The sequence below is a fragment of the Bidens hawaiensis genome, unplaced genomic scaffold (assembly GCF_021521415.1).
Source record: "Bidens hawaiensis isolate Kalapana, Puna unplaced genomic scaffold, B.hawaiensis_p1.1 tig00018566_1, whole genome shotgun sequence".
In the NCBI taxonomy this organism is placed as follows: Eukaryota; Viridiplantae; Streptophyta; class Magnoliopsida; order Asterales; family Asteraceae; genus Bidens; species Bidens hawaiensis.
The window spans coordinates 214,713-237,747 of record NW_027492809.1 but is presented as its reverse complement, the minus strand read 5'-3'; the positions used below and the strand labels follow the sequence as shown (position 1 = coordinate 237,747).

General features: G+C 35.3%; 2 protein-coding genes and 1 non-coding gene across 5 annotated transcripts; 1 reads left to right on the top strand and 2 right to left on the bottom strand.

Annotated features, from left to right (window-relative positions):
• Nucleotides 1–319: 319 nt before the first annotated feature.
• LOC143556364 (protein PHOTOPERIODIC CONTROL OF HYPOCOTYL 1-like) lies at nt 320–3,863 on the top strand. 2 transcript variants are annotated; one of them, XM_077045700.1, is made up of 4 exons: nt 320–507; nt 1,114–2,268; nt 2,352–2,377; nt 3,011–3,863. In XM_077045700.1, exons 2-4 carry the CDS (start codon nt 1,209–1,211, stop codon nt 3,701–3,703), a joined length of 1,779 nt encoding a protein of 592 aa, XP_076901815.1. In that variant the 5' UTR covers nt 320–507; nt 1,114–1,208; the 3' UTR covers nt 3,704–3,863. The 2 variants fall into 2 exon arrangements, with proteins under 2 accessions (XP_076901815.1, XP_076901816.1); XM_077045701.1 differs by lacking the exon at nt 320–507 and having other exon boundaries at nt 1,212–1,305; nt 1,374–2,268.
• A 1,635-nt stretch (nt 3,864–5,498) lies between these two features.
• TRNAE-CUC (transfer RNA glutamic acid (anticodon CUC)) lies at nt 5,499–5,571 on the bottom strand. The gene has a single exon. It is a non-coding gene; the product is annotated as a tRNA-Glu (tRNA).
• A 1,793-nt stretch (nt 5,572–7,364) lies between these two features.
• On the bottom strand, nt 7,365–11,025 carry LOC143556363 (glucose-1-phosphate adenylyltransferase large subunit 1-like). 2 transcript variants are annotated; one of them, XM_077045698.1, is made up of 14 exons: nt 10,739–11,025; nt 10,363–10,485; nt 9,581–9,751; nt 9,348–9,440; nt 9,153–9,236; nt 9,010–9,065; nt 8,843–8,936; nt 8,578–8,763; nt 8,420–8,500; nt 8,247–8,333; nt 8,040–8,144; nt 7,837–7,943; nt 7,693–7,753; nt 7,367–7,612 (listed from the first exon to the last, which is right to left on the bottom strand). In XM_077045698.1, the coding sequence occupies exons 1-14, from the start codon at nt 10,958–10,960 to the stop codon at nt 7,511–7,513; spliced, it is 1,572 nt and encodes a 523-aa protein (XP_076901813.1). In that variant the 5' UTR covers nt 10,961–11,025; the 3' UTR covers nt 7,367–7,510. The 2 variants fall into 2 exon arrangements, with proteins under 2 accessions (XP_076901814.1, XP_076901813.1); XM_077045699.1 differs by lacking the exon at nt 8,420–8,500 and having other exon boundaries at nt 7,365–7,612.
• Between the last annotated feature and the right edge of the window lie 12,010 nt (nt 11,026–23,035).

Here is a 23,035-nt window from a genome sequence, read left to right as displayed (position 1 = left end):
GAAAGCGGCTCAGAGTAAAGTCGGCTGCAATTGGACCAGCTCGGCTTCCAGTCTCCCATTTACCGTCTTCTTCTCCGTCAAATACATACATTCGCACATGATATGTACGTATCTCTAACATCACATTCTCTCTAACTAACGTCTATTAACTTGTTTGTTCGTACGAATAATAATAATAATAATAATAATAATAATATCAATCTTGTGGCTCTCATTTTTCTCTTCTCATTCATTCCTTTTTATAGATCACACACCCAATTCTCCATAACTGTCAATATCACAGGTACGTTTTATTCCACCTAGCCATACCTCAATACCTAATTCAATCACTCTATGCAAATTCCGTGTAATCCTACTGTAATGTTGTTACTGATCGTTTCGATTTTGTGCCTTTATTGTTACGGATCGGATACTTCTATTACTATTAGTATAGTTAGGTTTTGGAGTGAGCCTAGGGTTTTGTGACGGTGGAATTTGAGGTCTGGAGTTGAAATTGTAACCGTATCGGTATGGATTTCACGTAATATATGCAGGAACTTGATGAATTTTTGTAATTTAGAACTAAGATACTGAGGATTGCTTGATAGAGATTAAGCAGGCAGTTTTTGAATGCATAATTGAACATATTGTGTTTTAGTAAATGATGTGAAACGTATTGTTTGTTTAGTTCATGATGTTCAACATATTGTTCTCTAGATTCAAGAGAGAAAACCAGCATATTGTGTTTTAGTTCGTGATGTATGCTCATTGTGTTTATTTCTCTAGACCGGATAGTTTTGCTGATAGATTTTGGAGAATATTGGGGTGATTAGGCTTTGTGTAACTTGAAATTGTTGGATTTAAGATAGTGGAATTTCATGTCAGGAGTTAAAATTGTAACAATATTGATATGGATTTCGCATAATTTAGCGGAACATCTGCATGAACTTGATGAGTCACATAATTTTGAACTGAGACAGTGATGATTCTTATATAGAGGTTAAGATTTAAGAAGATAGTTTGCTAATGCAAAATTGAAGTTGAACTGTAGCCAACTAGCCATGTTTACTAGTCTTCAGTATATAATTTTAGGTTCTTGATTTTCATTTGTTCTTTTGAATAATTTCATTGTAGGCAGATTACAAACTTTCCTGAGAAGTTCATACTCAAAGTTGACATTAGTGATAGACTGGTAAGCAAGTGGTTAGTTACAACCTACAGTCGTCGTCATGCCAGAAAGTGGAGCAAAATCACAGCTTGTTAACAGCGGGAAAACTGTGCAATCTGCATGGTTGACACATTGGACAGGAACAAAACCTGAAACAAGTAAGCAAGATCACTTAACTCAGATTAGTAGAAGTGAAAGAAATAATTTAAATGTTCATGATTTCAAGAACCACGTGAGTGGAGTTGAAAGAGCATCTGATAATTTTGGATTTTCCAAAGAGAGCAAAGATGTAGATTTGACAATGAGTTTGATAAAACCAAGTAGTCAGTCGTTCCCGTTTTTCAAACATGGTCAAGAAACTGAGAAGTTGAAGGAAGGAGTGCAACCATTCTTACCTCAAGTTCCAAATGAAAAGCTGACCCTTGATTTTAATCTAGAAACTTCTAGAGAACACCATCTTCAACCTACCAAGCAGGTTAAGTACCACATGTTTTTTGGTGAAAGCAGCCACAAGCTTGACACACACAAAACCCATGAACCGGAAAACATCTGTCACATGGCGCCTGCTTTTGCACCCACACCAAAAAGTGAAAAGACAGAAATGCCCACATTTCCAAGACAGACTACCTTACCCGTTTTGAAAACTGACCCTTCTACTAGCAGCCACCATTCACCAACACTTATTGAAGAACAATACAATCGGATGCAAAAACATATTGGAATGGGCTTCTTTTCACGCCAATCGGGTTCTCCACAACACGGACAATATTCACTTCAAAATGTTCCACATTTTGTTCATGATGTGGAGATGACTAGAATGCCAGGTGGCCTTCACAGTTTTTCTAGAACAACTCATAGTTTATTGATCACAAAACAGACTGATGTTAAAGTTTACCAAGAAAGCCAGTTTTTTAGAGAATCTAGGGCTTCCACCCAACTTAAAGGAGAGGTTTTCAAGGAGCTTAACTACAGTCAACCACATTTTGGTCAAAGTCAACAAGGAGTAAAGCTTCAACTATTGGATTCCGCTGATCATGATTCTGGAGATGTTCAGAAAAATGAGTCATCAGCTGATACCGACACCATGGACATGGAATCTTATAAGGAGAATCATCTTTCTGGTAATTATTTTTTGTTGAATTGATGTATCTTTTTATATATTTCCTGTAATTAACTTGAATTTTCTACTTTTTTTTTGTTATAGGTGTACATTTGTCCCCGCTAAGTAAGGTAACCCTTACCATGCCTTCAATCCTCTTTACCTTTATTTGTATTAATGTGTTACTTATAGGCTTGCAAACGAACCAAACGAATGCGAAAGGAACATGTTCATGTTTGTTCGTATGTTGAACTTTAACCGATTAAATGATTGAACACAAACATGTAAACGAATGAGGCTTTGTTGTTTTTGTTCGTTCACTAAGAACACAAACAAACGTAAACGAACATAGATAGATGAACGAATTAAAACTCAACTAAAGTGTAATGAGCCTAAAAAATTAAATGAATATTTTAGCAAACATAAACGAACGAACATAAACAAACGTAAAGTAACGGACATAAATGAACTTAAATGAGCGAACATAAACAAACATGAACGCACAGCCACAAACATAAATGAACGAACGAGGCATGTGTTCATGTACGCCTGTTTAACAAAATGAACAAACTTTTGTTCATGTCTGTTCATTTATTAAATAAACGAACTTCCAGCCGAACGGTTCACGAATGGGTTACTGAACGTTCGGTTCCTTTACAGGCCTACCGTTTGTGATAAAACACACCCCAAAGTGGCCTATCCATAAATTTATGGATCCAAATTGCCACATGTACTTGTTACCTTACCTCTTTCTTACGTTACAGGACATTATGGTCGAATCAAGTACAGAGAAAGATAAGAACAGAAAGCGTAAGATAGAACTACCCGATATAAACTTAGAGGTTTCTGCTCAACCGGCTGCATCAAGCTCAGCCGAGAAACCTGAGCCAGGCACTTCAAGAACTCAAAGTTTAGACATGAACACGCTACACTTCAACCGTGAACAAACAACTAACTCAAACTCAACCTCTAACGAGTGTTCAAATACTAACCTGGGTTCAGACCCAGGAAGCAGATGGATCAAACGCCTCAAATTGACTGAAACAGCATCACATGGAAGACTAAGCAGATTCTTTACCACAGTGAGAGTCATGGAAGGTAAACCCGAACCTGTGTTGGATGGTAAAATGCCAGAATTATTGACGGGCCATAAAGTTTCAGAATCTGAGAGAGGTGAATCTTCTGTAGAGACAAAACGTGAATGCAAGGAAAAGGAAATAACGCTTTCACATTCTTGGATTCAAAGGTGGAGTCATAAGCAAAACCAGAAGAGTACCGAGAGCGCGGGAACTTGCCAGGTGGACAACGCGAAGTCGGAAATGGAGGAACTTGAGAAGAAGCAGTTTCCAAGCATTGCTGCAATGGCACTAATGGGTAAGGCCATGACTGGGTTTAGACAGTTTGAGTTGCAGAAAAAAGATTCTTTTGTTGTTTGGAACACTAAGGCTTTAGATTAGTTAGTTAATACCTTGGAGCGTGCTTAGCCAGGAATCAAGAATTAGTTAGTTTGATAACTTGATTTGGCTTTAAGTAGTGTGTGAGTGCTTTTATGGTTCTGTTTACTTGTTATAAAGAACACATGATGAAGTTTATGTAGAGTTCTTGATTCATGTTTTACATTATTGCTGTCTACGAAGGCATCAGTAGAAGACTAGATGGATAATCAGAAGCAGAACTAGAATGCTAAAAGTGATGAGTGGCACAACTTACAACACTTTCAACCCTGGTCATCAACGGGCGCTGCACCTGTTGTCATCACAGCTGGCACAACTTGCAACTTGTTGACACGATCACCATCATCAGTACCATGACCACCTACTATTCCTTGCACCACCATAGGACACATTAGAATTTCAATTAAAATTTTTAGTTTTTTGAACCTCAATTGCTTACATGACTAATATCTGTTCGATATCCTAATAATTCAATACAAGGTGTTTTTGTTTATTAGATAGAAGGCTTTAGAGTTAAGTGTCACATGTGGTTTAGCCAATTACGCAACTTTAGTACCTAAACTTTATTTTGTGCAACTGGCTACCCCAGTTTCAAAAAACTTGTCATTTTAGTATTTTTGGCTAACCCTGTTAATTTTTTCTCGTTAAGTCAAGGGTAAACTTGTAATTTCAGTTTTTTTATTATTTCATTTAAGAGTTAAGAGCCATTTTAGTACATGTGGTTTGGCAAACTACGCAACTTTAGTACCTAAACTTTCAACTTTAGGTACTAAAGTTGCGTAGTTGGCTAAACCACATGTACTAAAATGGCACTTGACTCTTCATTTAATCAAATTCCCCCTTTTGTAAAGGTTTTGTTTAGTTTTAAACATTTGTAAACCCTATGGACTGATGGTGTCAAATCTTAAACTAAACAGCCCCCACCCCCTTTCTCTTTCGTTTTTCGGCTTCTGTCCCGATCTCAATACCGGCGGGATTCCGGCCATCGCAACTCTGGCTAACTGGTTAATTTTCATTTTGAATTCCAACCCAAAATCTGCTATACAATATGTGCAGTGCATTGACCTGATTAAGCAGGGGATTAACAGCTCTGATTGACGAAATCAGAGGGCGGAATTGGGCCCAATTGTGGTGGTGTAACTAGTTGCATGATCCGTTATGACCAATTTTGACATTTCTATGGTTTATGAGGATTTGAGGGTCTTTCAAACTTGACTATAAGTATTCAGAACCAGCTTATGAACAAGTCAGTCACTTGTCCTACTGGCTATTGCATCCCTCGTTAAAACTTTGTAAAAACCATAGGCGCGAGTTCGAGTCCCTGTCACCACATATTTTTTTTGAGTTTATGATAAAATAATTGAAATTACAAGTTTACCTCTGACTTAATGAGAAAAAATTAACGGGGTTAGCAAAAAGTATTATAATGGCAAGTTTTTTGAAGCTTGGGTAGCTAGTTGCACAAAAAAAAGATTATGTACTAAAGTTGCGTAGTTGTCCAAATCACAGGTACTAAAGTAGCACTTAACTCTTTTTGAGTTTATGATAAAATAATTGAAATTACAAGTTTACCCCTGACTTAACGAGAAAAAATTAACGGGGTTAGCAAAAAGTACTAAAATGACAAGTTTTTTGAAGCTGGGGTAGCTAGTTGCACAAAATAAAGTTTAGGTACTAAAGTTGCGTAGTTGGCCAAACCACAGGTACTAAAGTGACACTTAACTCAAAGCTTTAAAATGTATTTATGTTGGTTATAAACATATAAATATATACCAAAAGTTAATAATCGAAAAACACATTCCGTTGCCGGGACTTGAACCCGGGTCTTTCGGGTGAGAGCCAAATATCCTAACCAACTAGACTACAACGGATTTATGCCTTGTTGTTACCTAAATATAATTAATTCAGTAGCTCTTTGATAAAAACACTTACATTTTTTATGATGCAGAATGATTAGTTCATATTTACTAGATTAATTTTATTTGATACTTATTTAGATATATATATATATTAAACTTTTAATCATGTTTTTTAAAATAAATAATAATATGACAAATCAATTTTATATTAAATCGACAAGAAACATATACAATTAAGTGTAGAGGTGCTCGGTATTTAAATACTAACTAATAAAAATCAAAATTCCAACCAATTAGAATTTGAATAACATGTTTGAATAAGGTTTTTGGTTTTTGAATAAAATTTGGACCCGAATCGAATTCTTAAATAGGCTTCCGGGCCATTACTTGATACACTTATGCATAAGGAAGATGCCATAGGCTGCTAAGACAATCATTGTCTAAGGATGGAGTCATGGAACAAGTTGACAAGCATCTCACATAGTGATCGTTCTTAGTTGGACCATGGGTTTACCTTAAATTGCATCCCCATACGCAATAATACAATAAAGCTACTTAATATTCGAAGTTATCACAAAAGACTTTCATCTTTTTATAGAGGAGCATGGGGCAAGTGGTGTGTATACCCGAATAAAGTACAGTACAAATACAACAAATACATCAAACTTTGGTTCTTTTTTTATACTTTGGTTCATTGTTATCACCGGAGTTTCTTGGTCCATAGCGGAGTAAAAAGATCATTCTTAGTTGGACAATGGGACAAGTGGTCTGTCGAGTGGATTCACGAAATGAAGCACAATTGCATCAAAATATCCATGTTTTATTGCAAAATCAAGCTAAAGGTCTACATGTGAAATTATACATATTCCTACTTATCAAGATTTCACTTACTACCATCAATGGCTTATTGTATCGTAAGTTAGTTAAATAGGACAATCAAACAACTCTGAAAGTCTTGGTACATTATTAGTAAGGCAAGACTATTGAATATGTCATGTGGAATTCCAGGACGAGCTACAAATTCTCTATCCAAGTATCCAGACTTGTGATCAAGAATTGGTTCAACTACGCTATCTAGACTCCAATTCTTGTGGAGAGAACTTGGTTGAAGTAAAGGATATTGTTTCGAAAGTTATTGAAGCACGTAGAGAAGTGTTATTGTAATAATGATCAATGACTATCGAAAGAAACATTTTTTTTTTAATTTTCAGTTTACCTGTAACGTATTTGACGCTTCATGTGTGACTAAAAACCCCATAGACGGAGATCCCAACAACCGGGTAAACCGCCCGCAAGATTAAATTATTTTTTGGTAGAAGAAAACCCCAAGATAGAAAAGGACAAGTTCATTGGTTAGGAAACCATGCACCTTGGAAATTTCGGTATGTCCATATTTGTTGAAACATATTCATCCAATTTTGGAATTTAATCACATCTGCACTCTCTTCTATACTCCATTGGATCCAACAACTTCGACAACCAATAATACATAAATATCAATAAATTTATAAATTTATATAACAATATAGAAATTATACTAAAATCATCCAAATGTTCTAGCAAGAAGCTAAAACCATATGTTCGAATCCAACTTTTACTGGTTTTCTATCTATAAATATTAAAGATTACCTCCCAACGCAAGTTACAGCTTTTAATATTTCAACGATGTTCCATATGTTTACCGGTACAAGTACAAAAATAAAAAGAAAACATTCGCTTATTACCATACATATGATACATAGTACAACAAAAAGGATTGATGTGTTGTGGCCCCATGTATGGTTACAACCAACACTAGGGTTCAACCAGCATGACCCATAGAGGTTAGCACCCCACTTGATCATGGTCATATGAAGGATAAACTTGTACTCTCTGCAATATCACTTGTACTTTACCCTCCAACCATCCATCCAGCCACCATAAAAGAAAGACCTTCATATATATATATATTTTATATAACAACACCATCTTTGATTGTAGCTTTCTCCAATATGATTGTAATCCCATCTCTTATGTAGAATCCTTCCTCTGCTCTATCACATTCTTCAACACCCTATCAACATTCCAACGCATAATTATTCCGGTTTTGACGATTAAGAAATAAATAAGTGACAAACATGAAACTTGGCTTACATCTTTATTCATGATCATGACATCACTTCCAATCTTTGCATTCTTGTAAATAATGCAATTCCTGCAACAAAAATAACAACATTAAAATTAAAGACCAAATTGGTTTTAAGGTGCTTAAAGTTTTCAAATTTGGCGTCTTTTTACCTGATTTTTGTGTTACTTCCAATACCAATTGGGACCTTTCCACTAGCCAGCAAAGACGCGATCTCAGATTCTGTCTGATAATAATCTGCCCCCATCATTAATGTATCCTGTTACAAGTTTTAGTCAAGAAAATGTTGTGTTCTGTTTAGATATCGGATCACGATAGATGCATATGTTAATAATGCAGATATAGATATTGTTACCTTAAGCTCAACCCCTGAGTCTATTCGTGAGCGTTCGCCTACTATCGAGTGTTCGATGCTGCATTCTCTCAAAAAACAACCGTGTGAAATGATTGCATTCTTTATCTGCAAATTTGACCAGAAACAAATCAGCTTTTTCTGACAATCCGACAAGCGCATGGACCGGTAAAACCCCTGTAAGGTTTAACTTTCTGCATTGACTTTTACCTTGCATTTTTCAATCTTGGATGGTGGCAAGAATCTTGGAGAAGTGAAAAACGGGGTCTTCGGGTCATAAAACTGGAATTTAGGTACCTTCAAAGTGACATAACGATATCAAGTGACAATCAAAATATAAAATTATTTCATCAAAAGAACACGGCATTTAACATGTGAATCACCTCATCTGTCAGAGCCAAATTCGCATCATAAAAAGACTTGATCGTCCCAATATCCTCCCAATAATCTCTGAACAAATACGCCTGTCACGATCATCAAAATTTAATAAGCAAAAATCACAAAAAACAACAAAAATGGATTATCTTCATTATGTCCTTACTTGCACATTATGTTCTGTCACTGCAGCGGGAAGGATTTCAGACCCGAAGTCGTTAGAGGTCGGGTACCTCCATCTTAAAAGCTTTAACAAAACATCTCTTTTGAACACATAAACGCCCATTGATGCAATATATGGTGATTCCTCAGCATCTTTTTGTGATAATCCAAGTATAGTTGTATCAACCCGCTGCAAAAAATAAAAAGAAATTTTCAAGAAAACAACTTTAAATTCAAGAGTGTGTTTTGTTTACAACATGTATACTCACCAGTGCTTGCAAATTGTCCCCTTTCGGTTTTTCAGCAAATTGGACAACTCTACCCTTGTTATCAAACTTTAACAGTCCAAAATCAGGCGCCCGACTGAAAAACACAATACTCGTGTCAGATTTGATAAATAAAGCACAAAAAAAACATATAAAGCAGACTAATAGACCTTTCACCAACGGGCACGCAAGAAACGGTGATGTCAGCGTCTCTGTCAATGTGATTCTGTTTGTTCATTATGAAGAATAGTGAAATCAGCTATAACTTAAGTGTTTTTCACTTCAAGATGCTAAAAAGAAAGAACAAACATACCTGCAAAAGGTTCAGATAGTCCATACGGTAAAGATGATCACCCGACAAGATTAGTATATCCTCAATATCCTTGTTCTTGGCATCCTACATTGACCGGAAAAAGTCAACACAAAGAAACATTGAATAAGGCATTAATTATTAGCTAGTACATAAAATTAAAGTTTTCTTTAAATGAAATACACGCACAAAACAGACCTCAAAAACCCAAGTAAATTGCCTCACGGCATCTGCGGTTCCTTGGAACCAATTCATACCAGTTTCGCCAGATGTTTGAGTAGCAGCCAACACCTATAGAAATCACAACTTTTTTTAAGAATATCTCAGAAAGTACAATAATTTATGTCTTATGTTTTAAAGCTACTGGTATCAAGTACACGGGGCCTACAATCACATGCTGAAACTTGATATTTATAAAATAAAGAACGTACCTCTACGAAACCATCACCGAAATTGACACCTTTGCCAAAATACGTACGGGAAATGTGACGATTAAGTGAAGCAGAATTGAACTGAGTTAGAACAAAGATCTTGTTTATTGTGCTGTATATACAATTGCTCATTGGGATGTCTATAAGTCTATAGCATCCTCCGACGGGTACCTGTACAACACATATCATCAAAATCACAAACAAGAAAAAGCATAAAAAGCTAGAGTTTTAAAGGTTATTCACAAGCTTTCCTTAACCCTCAAAAACATATCCTAAAAGCATTTGTAGCATATTTAAAAAGAGATCAACTTTGTCGAAAATTCATGATCTGCTACTGCGCACGGCTACACGAGGTGTTCATAATTCAAGAAAATCATAGCATGACTCTTGAAATAGATATAAACATCATGATTTCTTCACATATGTGAATCGATAAAGTAATAACAAGAATCTCGAAATCGATATAAAGATTAGAATTTCTTCAAGCTTTGAATCAAGAAAATCATAACATGAATCTTGAAACTGACATAAAGAACATGATTTCTTCAAGTATGTAAATAATGAAAATCATTGCATGAATCTTCAAACAGATACAAAGAACAGGATTTCTTCAAATATATAGATCAAGAAAATAATAATAAGAATCTTGAAATAGATAAAAAGAACACGACTTCTTCAAGAAAATCATAGCATGAATCTTGAATCAATATAAACAACAGGATTTCTTCAAGTATGTGAATCAAGAAATCAACAACAAGAATCTTGAAATGACATATGCTTACAGCCGGAGTAGCGGTTTTGCTTGTAAGAGGAAAGAGTTGAGTTCCTGCACCGCCACCGAGTATTATTGCCGCCACATTTTTGGGATCAACTCTTCTTCTCTCAAATTGTGGTGCTGTCAGTGTCTACAATTTCAAGAACACACACATGAATCAAACTCAAATGTCAAATAAAAATCAACAAATCTAAAAAGTTATTGTTTGTTTTCAAAATAGATATCAAATAACAAAAATCTTGAAAATTGTGATCAGTCACAGTAAATTGAAAAACAAAAAATTCTAATTGTAATAAACATGAACAAAACAGTATTAACCATCTTTCCCTCCTAATAAAAATGCAAACATTAAAAAATTTAATAAAAATGTGATAAAATCTTACCTCAACCAAGGTTTCTTTGCCATTATCAGATGTGATGACAGAAAAAGCAACCCCAGGTTTTGCAATCTTACTAATCTGCTTCTCAAAACTCAACCTTTTTTGAACATGATTATTATTATTATTATTATTATTAACCCTAATCTTATCCCCTCTCAAAAACCCATTATTTCTTAATTTTGGCAAATGGGTACCATTTTTTATCATTGAACAACAGTGATCCATCTTCAAAACTCAAAGTCTCACCAAACCCACAAAATAATAAGCCAATTAATACTAAAAAAAAGTGACAAAACCCCCTTGAATATTAAAATTGACTTAGTACATTAAAATTGACTTAATACTAAAAAAAAGTGACAAAACCCCCTTGAATATTAAAATTGACTTAGTACAGCTGATAATCTAAGTAACCAAGTAAAGTATAGATCACATAAAAATATCAACTGTTACTCAAAATCAAAGCTATCTCTTGGGATGGATTTTTATAGATTTTGATATTCAATGGGCTCAAACTGAAGCTTCCAAGAAAGTTTTTTTTTTTTTTTTTTAAAGAATCTTGAACTGTGGACCTTAGAAATAGTGTGATTAATGCATACAGTTGTTAAGAAGTGAGAATAAGATGAACCCAGATGATAAAGATTGAAACCCAGTTGAGTTGGGTGATTAATGAAAGACAGACGGTGAAGGGTTATTGGCCTGTGAGCTTTGTCACGAGAAAGCTGGTGTGCCTTTGTTGCAGGCTTAATGTCTGCATTTGTGCATGTATATAAATCACCCAGAATTTTAAAAAAATTAATAATTATATGATAATAAAAAGAAAAGAGCTTGGTAAAATCAAAATGTATTCAAACACCCCCTACTAGACACCAAACATGTTGTTGACGGGCCTTTATACAAGTCGTATAAAATCAGTCAACGAGTTTTGACAATAGATGACACTCATATAAGTCGTAAGAACGTATACGACGACTGAGTGTCTGAGTGTGAGGACGAAGTCATTCAAGATAAGGACTTTATTAATTTTGTATATAAAAGTTTCTAACAATTTAAGATATGGATTTTATTAATTTTGTATCCAAATAATTAATTGGAATTATTATTTAATCGGCTTGTTTTCTATTATTTGTGTGCTTTGCAACGAACAAACCGTGACTAAAAAGGATGGAAGATGAAAGATACATTGATGCTTAAGTGTTTGAAATTTCCAAACTTGTCATATACAAAATGTAGGTAGAAAAATGAAGTGGTATATAAGTTGAAGTCATCTAATGATGTTTAGTATTAAAAAAAAAACGAGTGAGAGGTTAAAGGGTGTGAAGCACGATGAGTGGCGCTCGGGTCAAAGACGTCTAATACAACTTAAAACTTTAAGGGTAAGCAATTTTTCATTGTTAAACTACTTAAACAAGGTGTTACCTAAGTTGAAAGAATTATTGATTAACTAGATTTTGAGAAACTTTGTACGCATTCAAGAATGCACAAACACACGTTTTCTGACAACATTTTGACACACATTTTTAAGGTGAGTTTTAAACTCATTATTCTTTTATAGTAAGAGAAAATGTTTCTTTTTGTTGTCTCCTAAGAGTGAGAGCCGATGTGTTCTCATAGGAAACACGAAATATACTTTTAGGAAACTGTGTCAAACACATTTCCTTGTTATTCTATTTCTACCCAGTTTTTCGTATTTTTCTTATTAAATTGTAATAACGATTGTAATTTTCTTTAATACTGTATTTGTTTTTCGATCATAATTTGTTTCTAAATTATGAACTGTGTTGCTACAGAATTTTGGTTCAAATGCTCGGCTAGACAAGAGGTTTGTGTACATATCTTAAGTACTTTTTAGCTATTTACCCATATAAGAGATCCATGATGAATAACCAAAGAGTGTGACGTGTGGTAATATAGGTAGGTGATAACTATACAAACACAAAATTATGTACACATTTGAACACCTTTGGTGAAGGGCTACATGTTATGTCGGTTAAAATAAAATCCATCAATATTAAATATACAATAAATATGCATATTACGTTCATTTTTTTTAAAATTTTTTAACAACAAATTTTTACTCTACTGTAAACCAATAATACACGTTCTTGCCCAAGTTTGAATCTAAGGCCTCTCCTTTAAGACCACACGTATTGCTAATTAAGCACATATGAGTGTTTTGTTTTTTTGACACGTGACATCACAGTTAGTAGTGACTAGTTTTGCAAAAGATGACGTTGTGATAAAATGCTCTATTAACCCATTATTAATCATTATACAATTATTACTTTTTAATATAGATAAATATTAAAATTAAAAAAATTGATTGGTCAACCATCCACTCGTTGTGTGTACAACGAGCCGGGCCAAAACAAAGAGGAAAACGAGGCAGGGCAGTGTTCATTGTGTTTTAGAGCCCGTTTTAGACTCTATAACAAACCACTACGTGTGATATAAGAGAAACATGTCTATATCAAATGAACCAGCCGTGCTAACATTATTTTCATTGTTACATAATTGGTTTTGGACATATCATAATGTAATCAATGTTACTGTAGATATTGGCCAGTGGGGGCTGTAGACTGGTTGTGTAATTATGTCTACACAATTTAAGGCTCCACCACCACCAACAAAAATCAACGGTTTGTATTTTTTTTTCTCAATTTATATGGTGGGGTTCTTTCACGTGTATTTTAAAAATTCTCTATATTGTTAAACAACATTATATATAGACACATTCCAAACGGGACAAAATATACTTCAGACATATTTTAATCATTTTGCTCATTTCCAAACTAAACTAGGCGTACTCCAAGTCGAACTTTTGAAAAGCACGAACAAATTCCGATTTGGCCCGCTTTTAGAAATATTTATATAGGAAAAAGATAACCTCTATTTATGGAATCACATCACATGATATGAAAATAGTCAATCTATATCCAATTAATCATCGGTTTATTCAAACAATAAAAAATCTGGATTGTCAATCGATAAATTTTGAACTTGTTCTTAATGAAAACTTTTTAGAGCGTAAATGAATTTTAACCTTGAGCATAATTTGTTGCGTGGTTCACGTATGTAATGTACGGTAAGCGATTATTGTGCAGGTTAAGTTGTCTAGCCATAAAAAGGTAACATTTATAATCGGTCCATTCGATTATAAAGTTTTTGTCCAAACATGTAAATACAAAGAAATAAAGGTTTTTAAAAATGTTATGAAGCCCATGAATCATTATGTTTGGGCATGTTATCATGTTTGGATCCTAGTAGGTTAACTTTTGGTTTCAAATCTCGTTAAATGCTTTTTACTGAAATGATGGGAACGTGTTGTGGGGACTATGGCAACCATTATTTGAATGAAGAGTAAATAAATTACATCTTTTGTATTGTTCACGTCGTCAAAATTAACCTAAATTTTTATTAATAAGTTACACTTTAAGATTACAAAATAACCACAGTAGTAGTCACATAAATAATACAATTATGAAGTTCATGGCAGGCCTAAGGGGTGGTAGGGTAGTAGATGGTCACATGGGCGACACCAAGCTAAGTTCGATTTTTTTTTTAAATTATATGAAAAAAAAATATATATATAATCAATGTTTCAACCCAATTACATAACCACTAGTTTGGTCTAGTGGTAAAGGGGTATGAAATCTAATCAAAAGGTTGTGGGTTCTAGTCTTATTTGAGACATTTTAAGCTTATTTTTATGCAAAATTTGTTTACACAACTCAAATCATAATCAAGTAAGCAAATTTAAAATTAAATTATTTAAACCCAATAGAATGTTCCTTTTATATAAAGACAAAAAAAAATAATTCACCTTTCGTCCAAAAAAAATTTCGCATCCTCGAAGCCGGCTCAGATGAAGTTCATTCGAAGACTTAAAACAACTTAAAAATCTCACACTTGCTATTAATTGATGCTAATAGATACATTTGGTGAGTTCGTGAAATCCATTAGGGGGTGTTTGGCCTAGCTTTTTTAAAGCTTATAGCCTTTTTAGTTTTTTTTATAAAATAAGCTTAATTTAGTGTTTGGTTTAACTTTTTAAGCTTATGCTTATGAGCTTATATAAGCTTATTTAGAGAAGCTTATGTGAAGATGGTTTTTTAGCTTATTTGAAGAAAATTATTTGTTTAAAATTGTATGTTACTCATTTTCTCTTAAATGGCGATGGATTAGTAATTATTGAAGTAACTTATTACTCTCACAAATTAAAAAATGGTGGATTTAACAACTTATTAAGACACATAAATAACTTGTAAGATATAAGTTAATCTAAACACTTGAAAATAGCTTATCAAATAATAGAAAATAAGCTATAAGCTAATTTAAAATATAAGCATAAGCCAAAATAAAAAAGCTAGGCCAAACACCCCTTAAGACTGGAGCCTCGTCGATGCAGGTTTCCATAAAAATTAGGATCTTCTTCCATTACTCAAAGAATGAATACAAGAATGCATTGCTTTCAAATTAAATATAATGTTATTAGTTTTTGAGACGGGTCCAACTGGTGAACCACTAGAGTAGTCTATTCAATTACCGATCTTGTTTTCAAAACGTTGATTATGTCATAGTCTCATAGATAGTGGTGATAAAGACGTTGGCCAACGCTTGAGTGGTTAGACAACTAATAATAATGTAAGACAATAATACTAGTAATGAAAATGTAGAGAGTTTTATATGGGGATAGAGAAACCATAACACCAATTTAGAAAAGCATACACACACTAAGGTAGAAGTCACAAAAAGTATCCAAAGTCCACACTACACTCCAATTTATTTCTGAATATTGGGATTTGAAAAATAATCAAAATACAAGACATTGATTCACCTAGCAGCAACAAACATTTCAAACTAAAACCTTGTTTAGACAGCAAAACAATCTATCATGGGATGTCTAAAATATTTGCCATTTTGCTAATGTCATCTACCATCCAAATACATACAAACAGCGTGCATGAAATTGGGATCATAATGCTGCAAGTCATATGCCTGGACGCGCAAAGAGGCAACTGCCTGTCACGCAGACGCGAATATCCTTTAAAACTGTTAAATTTTATTCCCTTTAATTAATGATTAGGTTCTACATTATCACTTAATTTCTAGAAACAAGAAACATTAAACTGACCAATATACTTATGTTATGTTACACCTATGTATCTATTTAGCTGTAAAGTTTGTTTTTGAGATTAAAAGTAAGGTGAATGTGAATATGCTATAAATCTCAATAAAGTAAGCTGTAAAGTCAACTTGTTACAAACTCTATACAAAATGATAGGATACTATATTGAGTTACAAACTCTATATTTACAAACTTAGTCAAGCATCCATATTTAGGATCCATATTTAGTCAAGCATCCATATTTAGGATGACGAGGGAATCTATACAAAATATAAATAAGAACTATGTTACAAACTCCATACAAAATGACAATAATACCTCTATGCAACTAACTAGTAACTATCTAGTATGCCTCCACGAGCAAAACAGGTGCAAGAACGTGGAACTTGGACCTAAGAGTTGTTAAACGTGTCCAACATCAAATTAGATTGGAGGCTCCTAAAATCTTGAAGAATATTTAATATAATAATTATTTTATTATTATAAGATAAGTTAGTCTTATTTTATTTAATCCTATTTGTTTTAGATTCAAATTGTGTATTTGAGTTAGTATAGTATTAGTCATGTATGGGCTCTATATAAGCCATACATTGTATCATTAATTATTAAGTTTTTTCCGTTAGTCGTTTTCTTAATAAAAGAGTCGATCGTGTGTTGATGAAATCTCATGTTTATGTTCTTGATTCACCCGCCTAAAGTTTAACAAGTGGTATCAGAGCCAAGGGTTCGTACCGAGAAGCGGTTTGAAGATCGGGGCAGCCTCCACCAGTGAGTGTGTCCGTCGGTGGAGGGCACATGTGAAAGATTGGTTTCTGTCGCAACTGGAAGACTTAACAAAAGTATACCGAGACCGGTGAGGTGTTGCGTTCAACCGTTGTTGTGCGAGAGTTCCGTACGTTTGGGGTTACAGGGGCGTCCATACGTCCGTGGTTGTTAGAAGAGATATATGGTATCGCAATTATTAAGTTTGCAATTCAAATTTGTTCGGCACTTATCTTCTTGGAATTGGTTATCAAAAAGTCAACCATAATCAACAAAGTTATTTTTATGATTATATCGAAGAAAAACAACCATATATATTATATTTGAGTCTTATTTTATCATCGATTGTTAGCAATAAAATCTTTTATTGGGTTTTGCTAATGTCGCGTTTAAGAAAGCAAAGGAAGTAGTTTGCTAGCATGTCTTGTTTCGCCATTCCGATTCTAGTTAAGAAACTGATCGAAGGAATGTGTGTTTGTGTTTCGATCGCGGTAAGTTTTCGATCGAACAAAGGTGTGTCCTGGTTCTGATCGATGTGAGTATGTTTTCGATCGAAGGTGTGTCCGGGGTTCCGATCGTGATCGAGTTGCGATCAGTTTGTCGGGTTAGTGACTGAACAAGATCAAAGTCGAAGGAAGCGAAGGCCGGCTGTTTTAGTTCGTTTAAAACAGAGAAACCGATCGAAAGAAGGGGTGTCCACGTTTCAATCGCCTTAAGTTTTGAAGATCGAATGAAGGGGTGTTCGCATCTGATCGCGGTACGATTAGACAAAGGAGTGTCCACGCTTCAAGTGTAGTACGTTTCTGATCGAAAGTGTTTGTGTTCCGTTGGAGTATGAATTCGATTGTATGCATCAATAAGATTGTGATAAAAAAATAATCATGATTTAATGATATGGTGATCGTTCGGCAACGAGGTGAACGTGGGCTGCATGGTAATGTGGTCTGGTAATTGCTGAAGGATTATTTTGTTTGGCAAATAATATTCTAGTTCCTTCTGTTTGTTATTCGTGGGTCGAAGTTATCCAAAGAAGTAATTGGTTTTAGTTTCAAACCAAACCTGAGTTGTGGGATTAGTTCCTTGAAGCCAAAGTTACGATTTAGTTCTTTCTTGTTCGAATAAAGAAGAAGCAATTGGTTCAGTTTGAAGTTGTTTTCCGCGTGACGTTTAGCCGTTTCATAGCGGTTCAGTGGCAAACAGTGAATGTTGTCCATGGGTGTTAATAGTGGTTACAAGGTGGTTTGGGGACGCCGGTATAACGGAGTGCAACAAGGTTGTGTGTCAACTTTGATTTGGTGTTCATCGAGTTAAAGGTTTCAGTGATGACGTTCCGTTACCGTGTGTCGGGATGGTTAGATCCCCGTGTGTCAGGACAATGATGAATGCTATGTTGTGATCGTGTGTCGGTATGGTTAAATCTCCGTGTGTCGGGATGATAAAATCTCCGTGTGTCGGGGTAGTTTAGTGGGCTGGATCGATGACCCAACAGTCCGAGTGGTAGCGTTATCGGGTTGCCTAAACGAGACAACAACATCAGATGTTTGAGCTCCGGTTTCGGGACCAAATCAAGGCGTATGATAAGGTTGTTTAGAGGTGAGTTGAATATGTCCTAGATCTTATGTAGATTAAGGAGTAATGAACCAAGACGCAACTTCGTGTGAAGGCGTGTGACGAGTCCAAGAATCAAGTCCAAAGAGGACGAGTGTTGCGGGCCGTGAAAAACCTTGGAGGAACAAGTATGAATCTAGAGGGAGTGTTGGAATTCAACATTAGAGCCGATGTCGGAAGATGTGACCTGTTGTGTTGATTCGTGGTTTGTTTCGATTCGAGGTGCTTCGTGTTTGTCACGGTTAGAAGAAGTTTGGTGTTGAGAGGGAGTGTTAAATGTGTCCAACACCAAATCAGATTGGAGGCTCCTAAAATCTTGGAGAATATTTAATATAATAATTATTTTATTATTATAAGATAAGTTAGTCTTATTTTATTTAATCCTATTTGTTTTAGATTCAAATTGTGTATTTGAGTTAGTATACGATTAGTCATGTATGGGCTCTATATAAGCCATACATTGTATCATTAATTATTAAGTTTTTCCCGTTAGTCGTTTTCTTAATAAAAGAGTCGATCATGTGTTGATCAAATCTCGTGTTCGTGTTCTTGATTCACCCGCCTAAAGTTTAACAAGAGTGTCAAAACGAGTGAGTGACCCTTTGGTCAAACTAATAGCTAGCTGAGAAGTAGCAGAGAGCAGAGACTAGAAACTTTTTTTTAGCTCGAATAATTTGTTTTCATTTCAAATAAAAGGATCAATTATAATAAAGAGGTAGGTAAACGGGTAACAAGCTGCGCCGCCACCCCCTTTTGAATGGCAAAACCGATCCTACTGAAAACAAAGTTATCGTTCTTCGGTGCCGATGAGTTACTACAAATTAATCTCAACGAGTGAATGAATATCAGTTTCTTGCATTAACTTTTATATAAAAAAAAATAAGAAATAAATAACAGTTATCTTAATCTTAAACCTAAAAGTAGTATTAACTATCCAACTCCGTCCATCCATCGTCTTATCCGGTCGCCCAGTCGATTTTTGTCTCGCATGTTCTATAGACAAGCAACACGATTATTGCCTCACACGTTTTAATATTTTATAAACAAGATCATAGGTTTGTTAGTAGAAAATTTGACCCCGAAATAATTTTTGGATCTTATTTTGCAAAACCGGGTACTCTTTCACTTTTCATGTTTATCTTACCTTAAAGTTGCCTTTTCATTTGATGATCATGACTAAACTATGCAGTACAACCACACTTTGTTGATCAGTTCTTCGTGTTAGTAACGGAAAAACATGATAATAAGATAAACCTATAATTATGTTATAGCCTGAAACCAGTACAAGGTATGAGACTTGTCCCACATCTATATTAGAGGTGCACAAACCGGTTTTTTTAAAAAAACCGGTTCGGTTATTAACCGGACCGGTTTTTTTTGGCCCGGAAAAAAACCGGTTCGGTTAATAACCGGACCGGTTAATAACCGGTTTTTTTCTGTCAAAACCCTAACCGGTCTCACCGGTTAGGACCGGTTTTGAAACCGGTTAGAACCGGTTAATAAACCGGTTTTTTTATTAACCGGTTTTTTAATAACCGGTTTTTTTTTTTTTTTTTTTTTTTTTTTTTTTAAATTTCGCGGTTTCAAATACGAATATTTGTTTTTTATATTTTGTACTTAATGAAGACCATTATTTTTTCACAGTATAAACAAACCGGTAACTACAAGGCAAACCGGTAACTACAAGGCAAAACGGACTGACCGAAGCCATTCTTTGCTTTCGTTGTTAGGGTTCTTTGCTTGGAAGATGAGTATGAGTGTGTGTTGGTGAATGTGTTTTCAACAAACCAAAGATTAAAAACACATAACTTTCATTTATAGTTTTTACATTAAAAATACAAACATTAAATCGTTATCGCATATTCGTAACTCAAAAATACAAACATTAAATCATTAACACTGAAGAAATCTCTGCCAAGAACTGTTGTTCATGATTTAACTCAAAAATACAAACATTAAATCGTGAACTAGCAGATGCTCCTGTTGTTCCCAATCGCAGTTTGTTCATGATTTGCCTCCATGTTTGCTGTTTCTTTAACTAAATTAGAAAAATCCAAATTAACAAGTAAATAAGAGCACATATTAGGAAAAAGAATGCTTAGACACGATTACATGAACAACTTGCTGTTTCTTACTCATGATTTGCCTCCATGTTTGCTGTTTCTTTAACTAATTTTCTTCGCTACCCGATCCCGAGCTATTTCTTAGGTAATCGTCGTACGCGGCTTCTTCATCGGTCATTGGTTGAGTGTGTCCTTCATTGACCTCGTCTTCATACAAGCCCGCTTCATACTCCATTTCCCCATCGAGTGAGCGTTGATGTTGTGCCCTATCTAAAGAGTCCAAGTAATCCTTGTAGCAAATCGACATCTCTATAGCTGGTGCAGTGAGTCGAGTCCTCCTAATCGATATAACCCTGCCAGAAACAGAAAAAGCAGACTCCGAAGCTACCGTGGAAGCTTGGACCGTTAGTAAATCTTTGGCCATGGCGACGAGGATCGGAAACTCATCCTCCTTACCTCTCCACCAAGCCAGCAAATCAAGATTTCTAAATTCATCCGGAGTCATGTGTTTCACAAAGTTGGTACCACCATACCTTCCAAGTTCACTGCTTGGGGTGTTTACCTTTTGACGTTTACCGGCGTCTTCCCAAATCATGTAGTACATCCCCATTTCAAGGTCGGTTTGGGATTGGGATTGGGCAACAGCTCTTAACGAGTCATGAATTTGGGAAGACGACCCGTATTTTGTAAGGTAGACATCATACATGTTTGACAAGGTGGTGTTGAAAGCATTCTTTAAAGTTTGGCTATAATAGGGGTTTTGATCGTCGTTTAACCCTAGCTCATTACAAATTTTTTCTATTAAAGCTTCAACACCACCAACATTGATGCAAGGGTTTAACGCAGCAGCACATGTCAAAACAGCGGGTAGTTCTTGAAAATATTTTCTAAATTTTTCTTTCATTTTTACACCCATATCAAAATAAGGTGCACCCCTACAATGAAGTTCACTCAACTTTGTGCACATGACAGCAATTTTTGGTAAAGCAATGGGGCTTGTTGGATAGTAAACCCCAGATAAACTAGTTGTGCAAGATTTAAAAATTTGAAGGACCTCCGTAACGATCTCAATCAATAACCAGTTTCTAGGATCGTACGGTGCACATTTACCCCTACTTGACAAAATTTGATGAAACGCAATTAATGATTCTTTTTGTTGGATGGCTTTCTCAAACATATTACAAGTCGAGTTCCATCTTGTTGGACAATCCCAATTTGGCCCCAATCATTGACAATTAGCTTCTACACAAAATTTTTTGTATCTTGAAAATGTTTTATTGTTGCTAAAAACATCTCGTAACATTCTTTTAAAATTGTTTCTTTGCGTTTCGATCACGTTTAACCCATCTTGCACGGCCAAGTTGATAATATGTGCAATGCATCGGCTATGAAAAAACGCTCCATCACAAATAGGTTTATACTTTAATTTTAAATGGCCAACCGCGGCCGTATTGTTGGACGCGTTATCAAACGAAATTGAAAAGATTTTATGTTCAATCTTGTATTGTCGAATGACTTTATCCAAGATTTGAAAAATATTTCTACCCGTGTGCGGGTAATCAAACAATTGAAACGCAACGGTTCGTTTCATCATTTGCCACGACTCGGGGTCAACCCAATGAGCCGTCACACAAATGTATGAGTCGGGCGAACCATGAGGTACCGACCACATATCCGTTGTTAAGTTTACACCAGTTTGTAAGTTTGAAAAGTATGAAATTAGTTCGGATTTAGCGTTTTTCCATGCTTTAAGACAATCTCTTCTAAGGGTCGAACGACTTACGTGTTGGTAGCGTGGTTGAACATAGTTTTGCATAATCTCCGTGAATTGAGGGTTGTCGAAGTGGTTGAAAGGAAGTGTTTGTTGAATCACAAAGTTTGAAAACTGTTGACGTACCGCTTCAACGTCGTACGTAAACACCGCTCCTTGATTCGTTATCTCCGGCTGCGAACTACTTCCCGATTCGTCCTTCAAGGCCTTGCAAAAGGGCCTTTGTATATGCGCTTTTAAAGTGGAGTTTGCATCTTTGCCATAAAACTTCAAACAATGTTTGCATCGAGCTTTTTGGCTACCGTTAGACATTTCGCATAGATCGAAATGTTGCCAAACATCATGGTTTCGTTTCGTGGGGATGACCCGAACGACCGTTTCTCCCGTGTTCGAGGCACCCATGTTGACGGATGAAGCAGCACTTTGGGAGGCCATGATAATCGACTACGAAATAAGAGTGGTATACTCGAGTATGAAATAAACGACTACGAAATAAGAGCGTATGGAGTGGTAATGTGGTATAATTGAGCGTGAGATAACAAAATAATCGCGTATGAAATAAACGTTTAGAGCGTTTGGAGTTGTATAATCGAGTGTGATCTAACCAATACCCAACCTAAACTATATATAGATGTTTGTGGGGGTAAAATGGTAAAAAAAAAAAAAACGGTCCAAAAACAAAAAAAACGGGCATATAGCCGTTATACAACGTTCAAAAACCGGTTTTTAACCGGTTATGGAGAAACCGGTTAACCGGTTTTTCCACAACGGTCAAAAACCGGTTTTTTTATAAACCGGTTAACCGGTTTTTCCATAACCGGTTAATAAAAAAAACCGGTTTTTCCATTAACCGGTTCGTTAACCGGTTTTGGATCTAGAACTTGTAACCGAAAGACGAACCGGCGGTTTGTAAACCGGTCAAACCGGTTTTCGTAAAAACCGGTTTCCGGTTTAAACCGGTAAACCGGTTC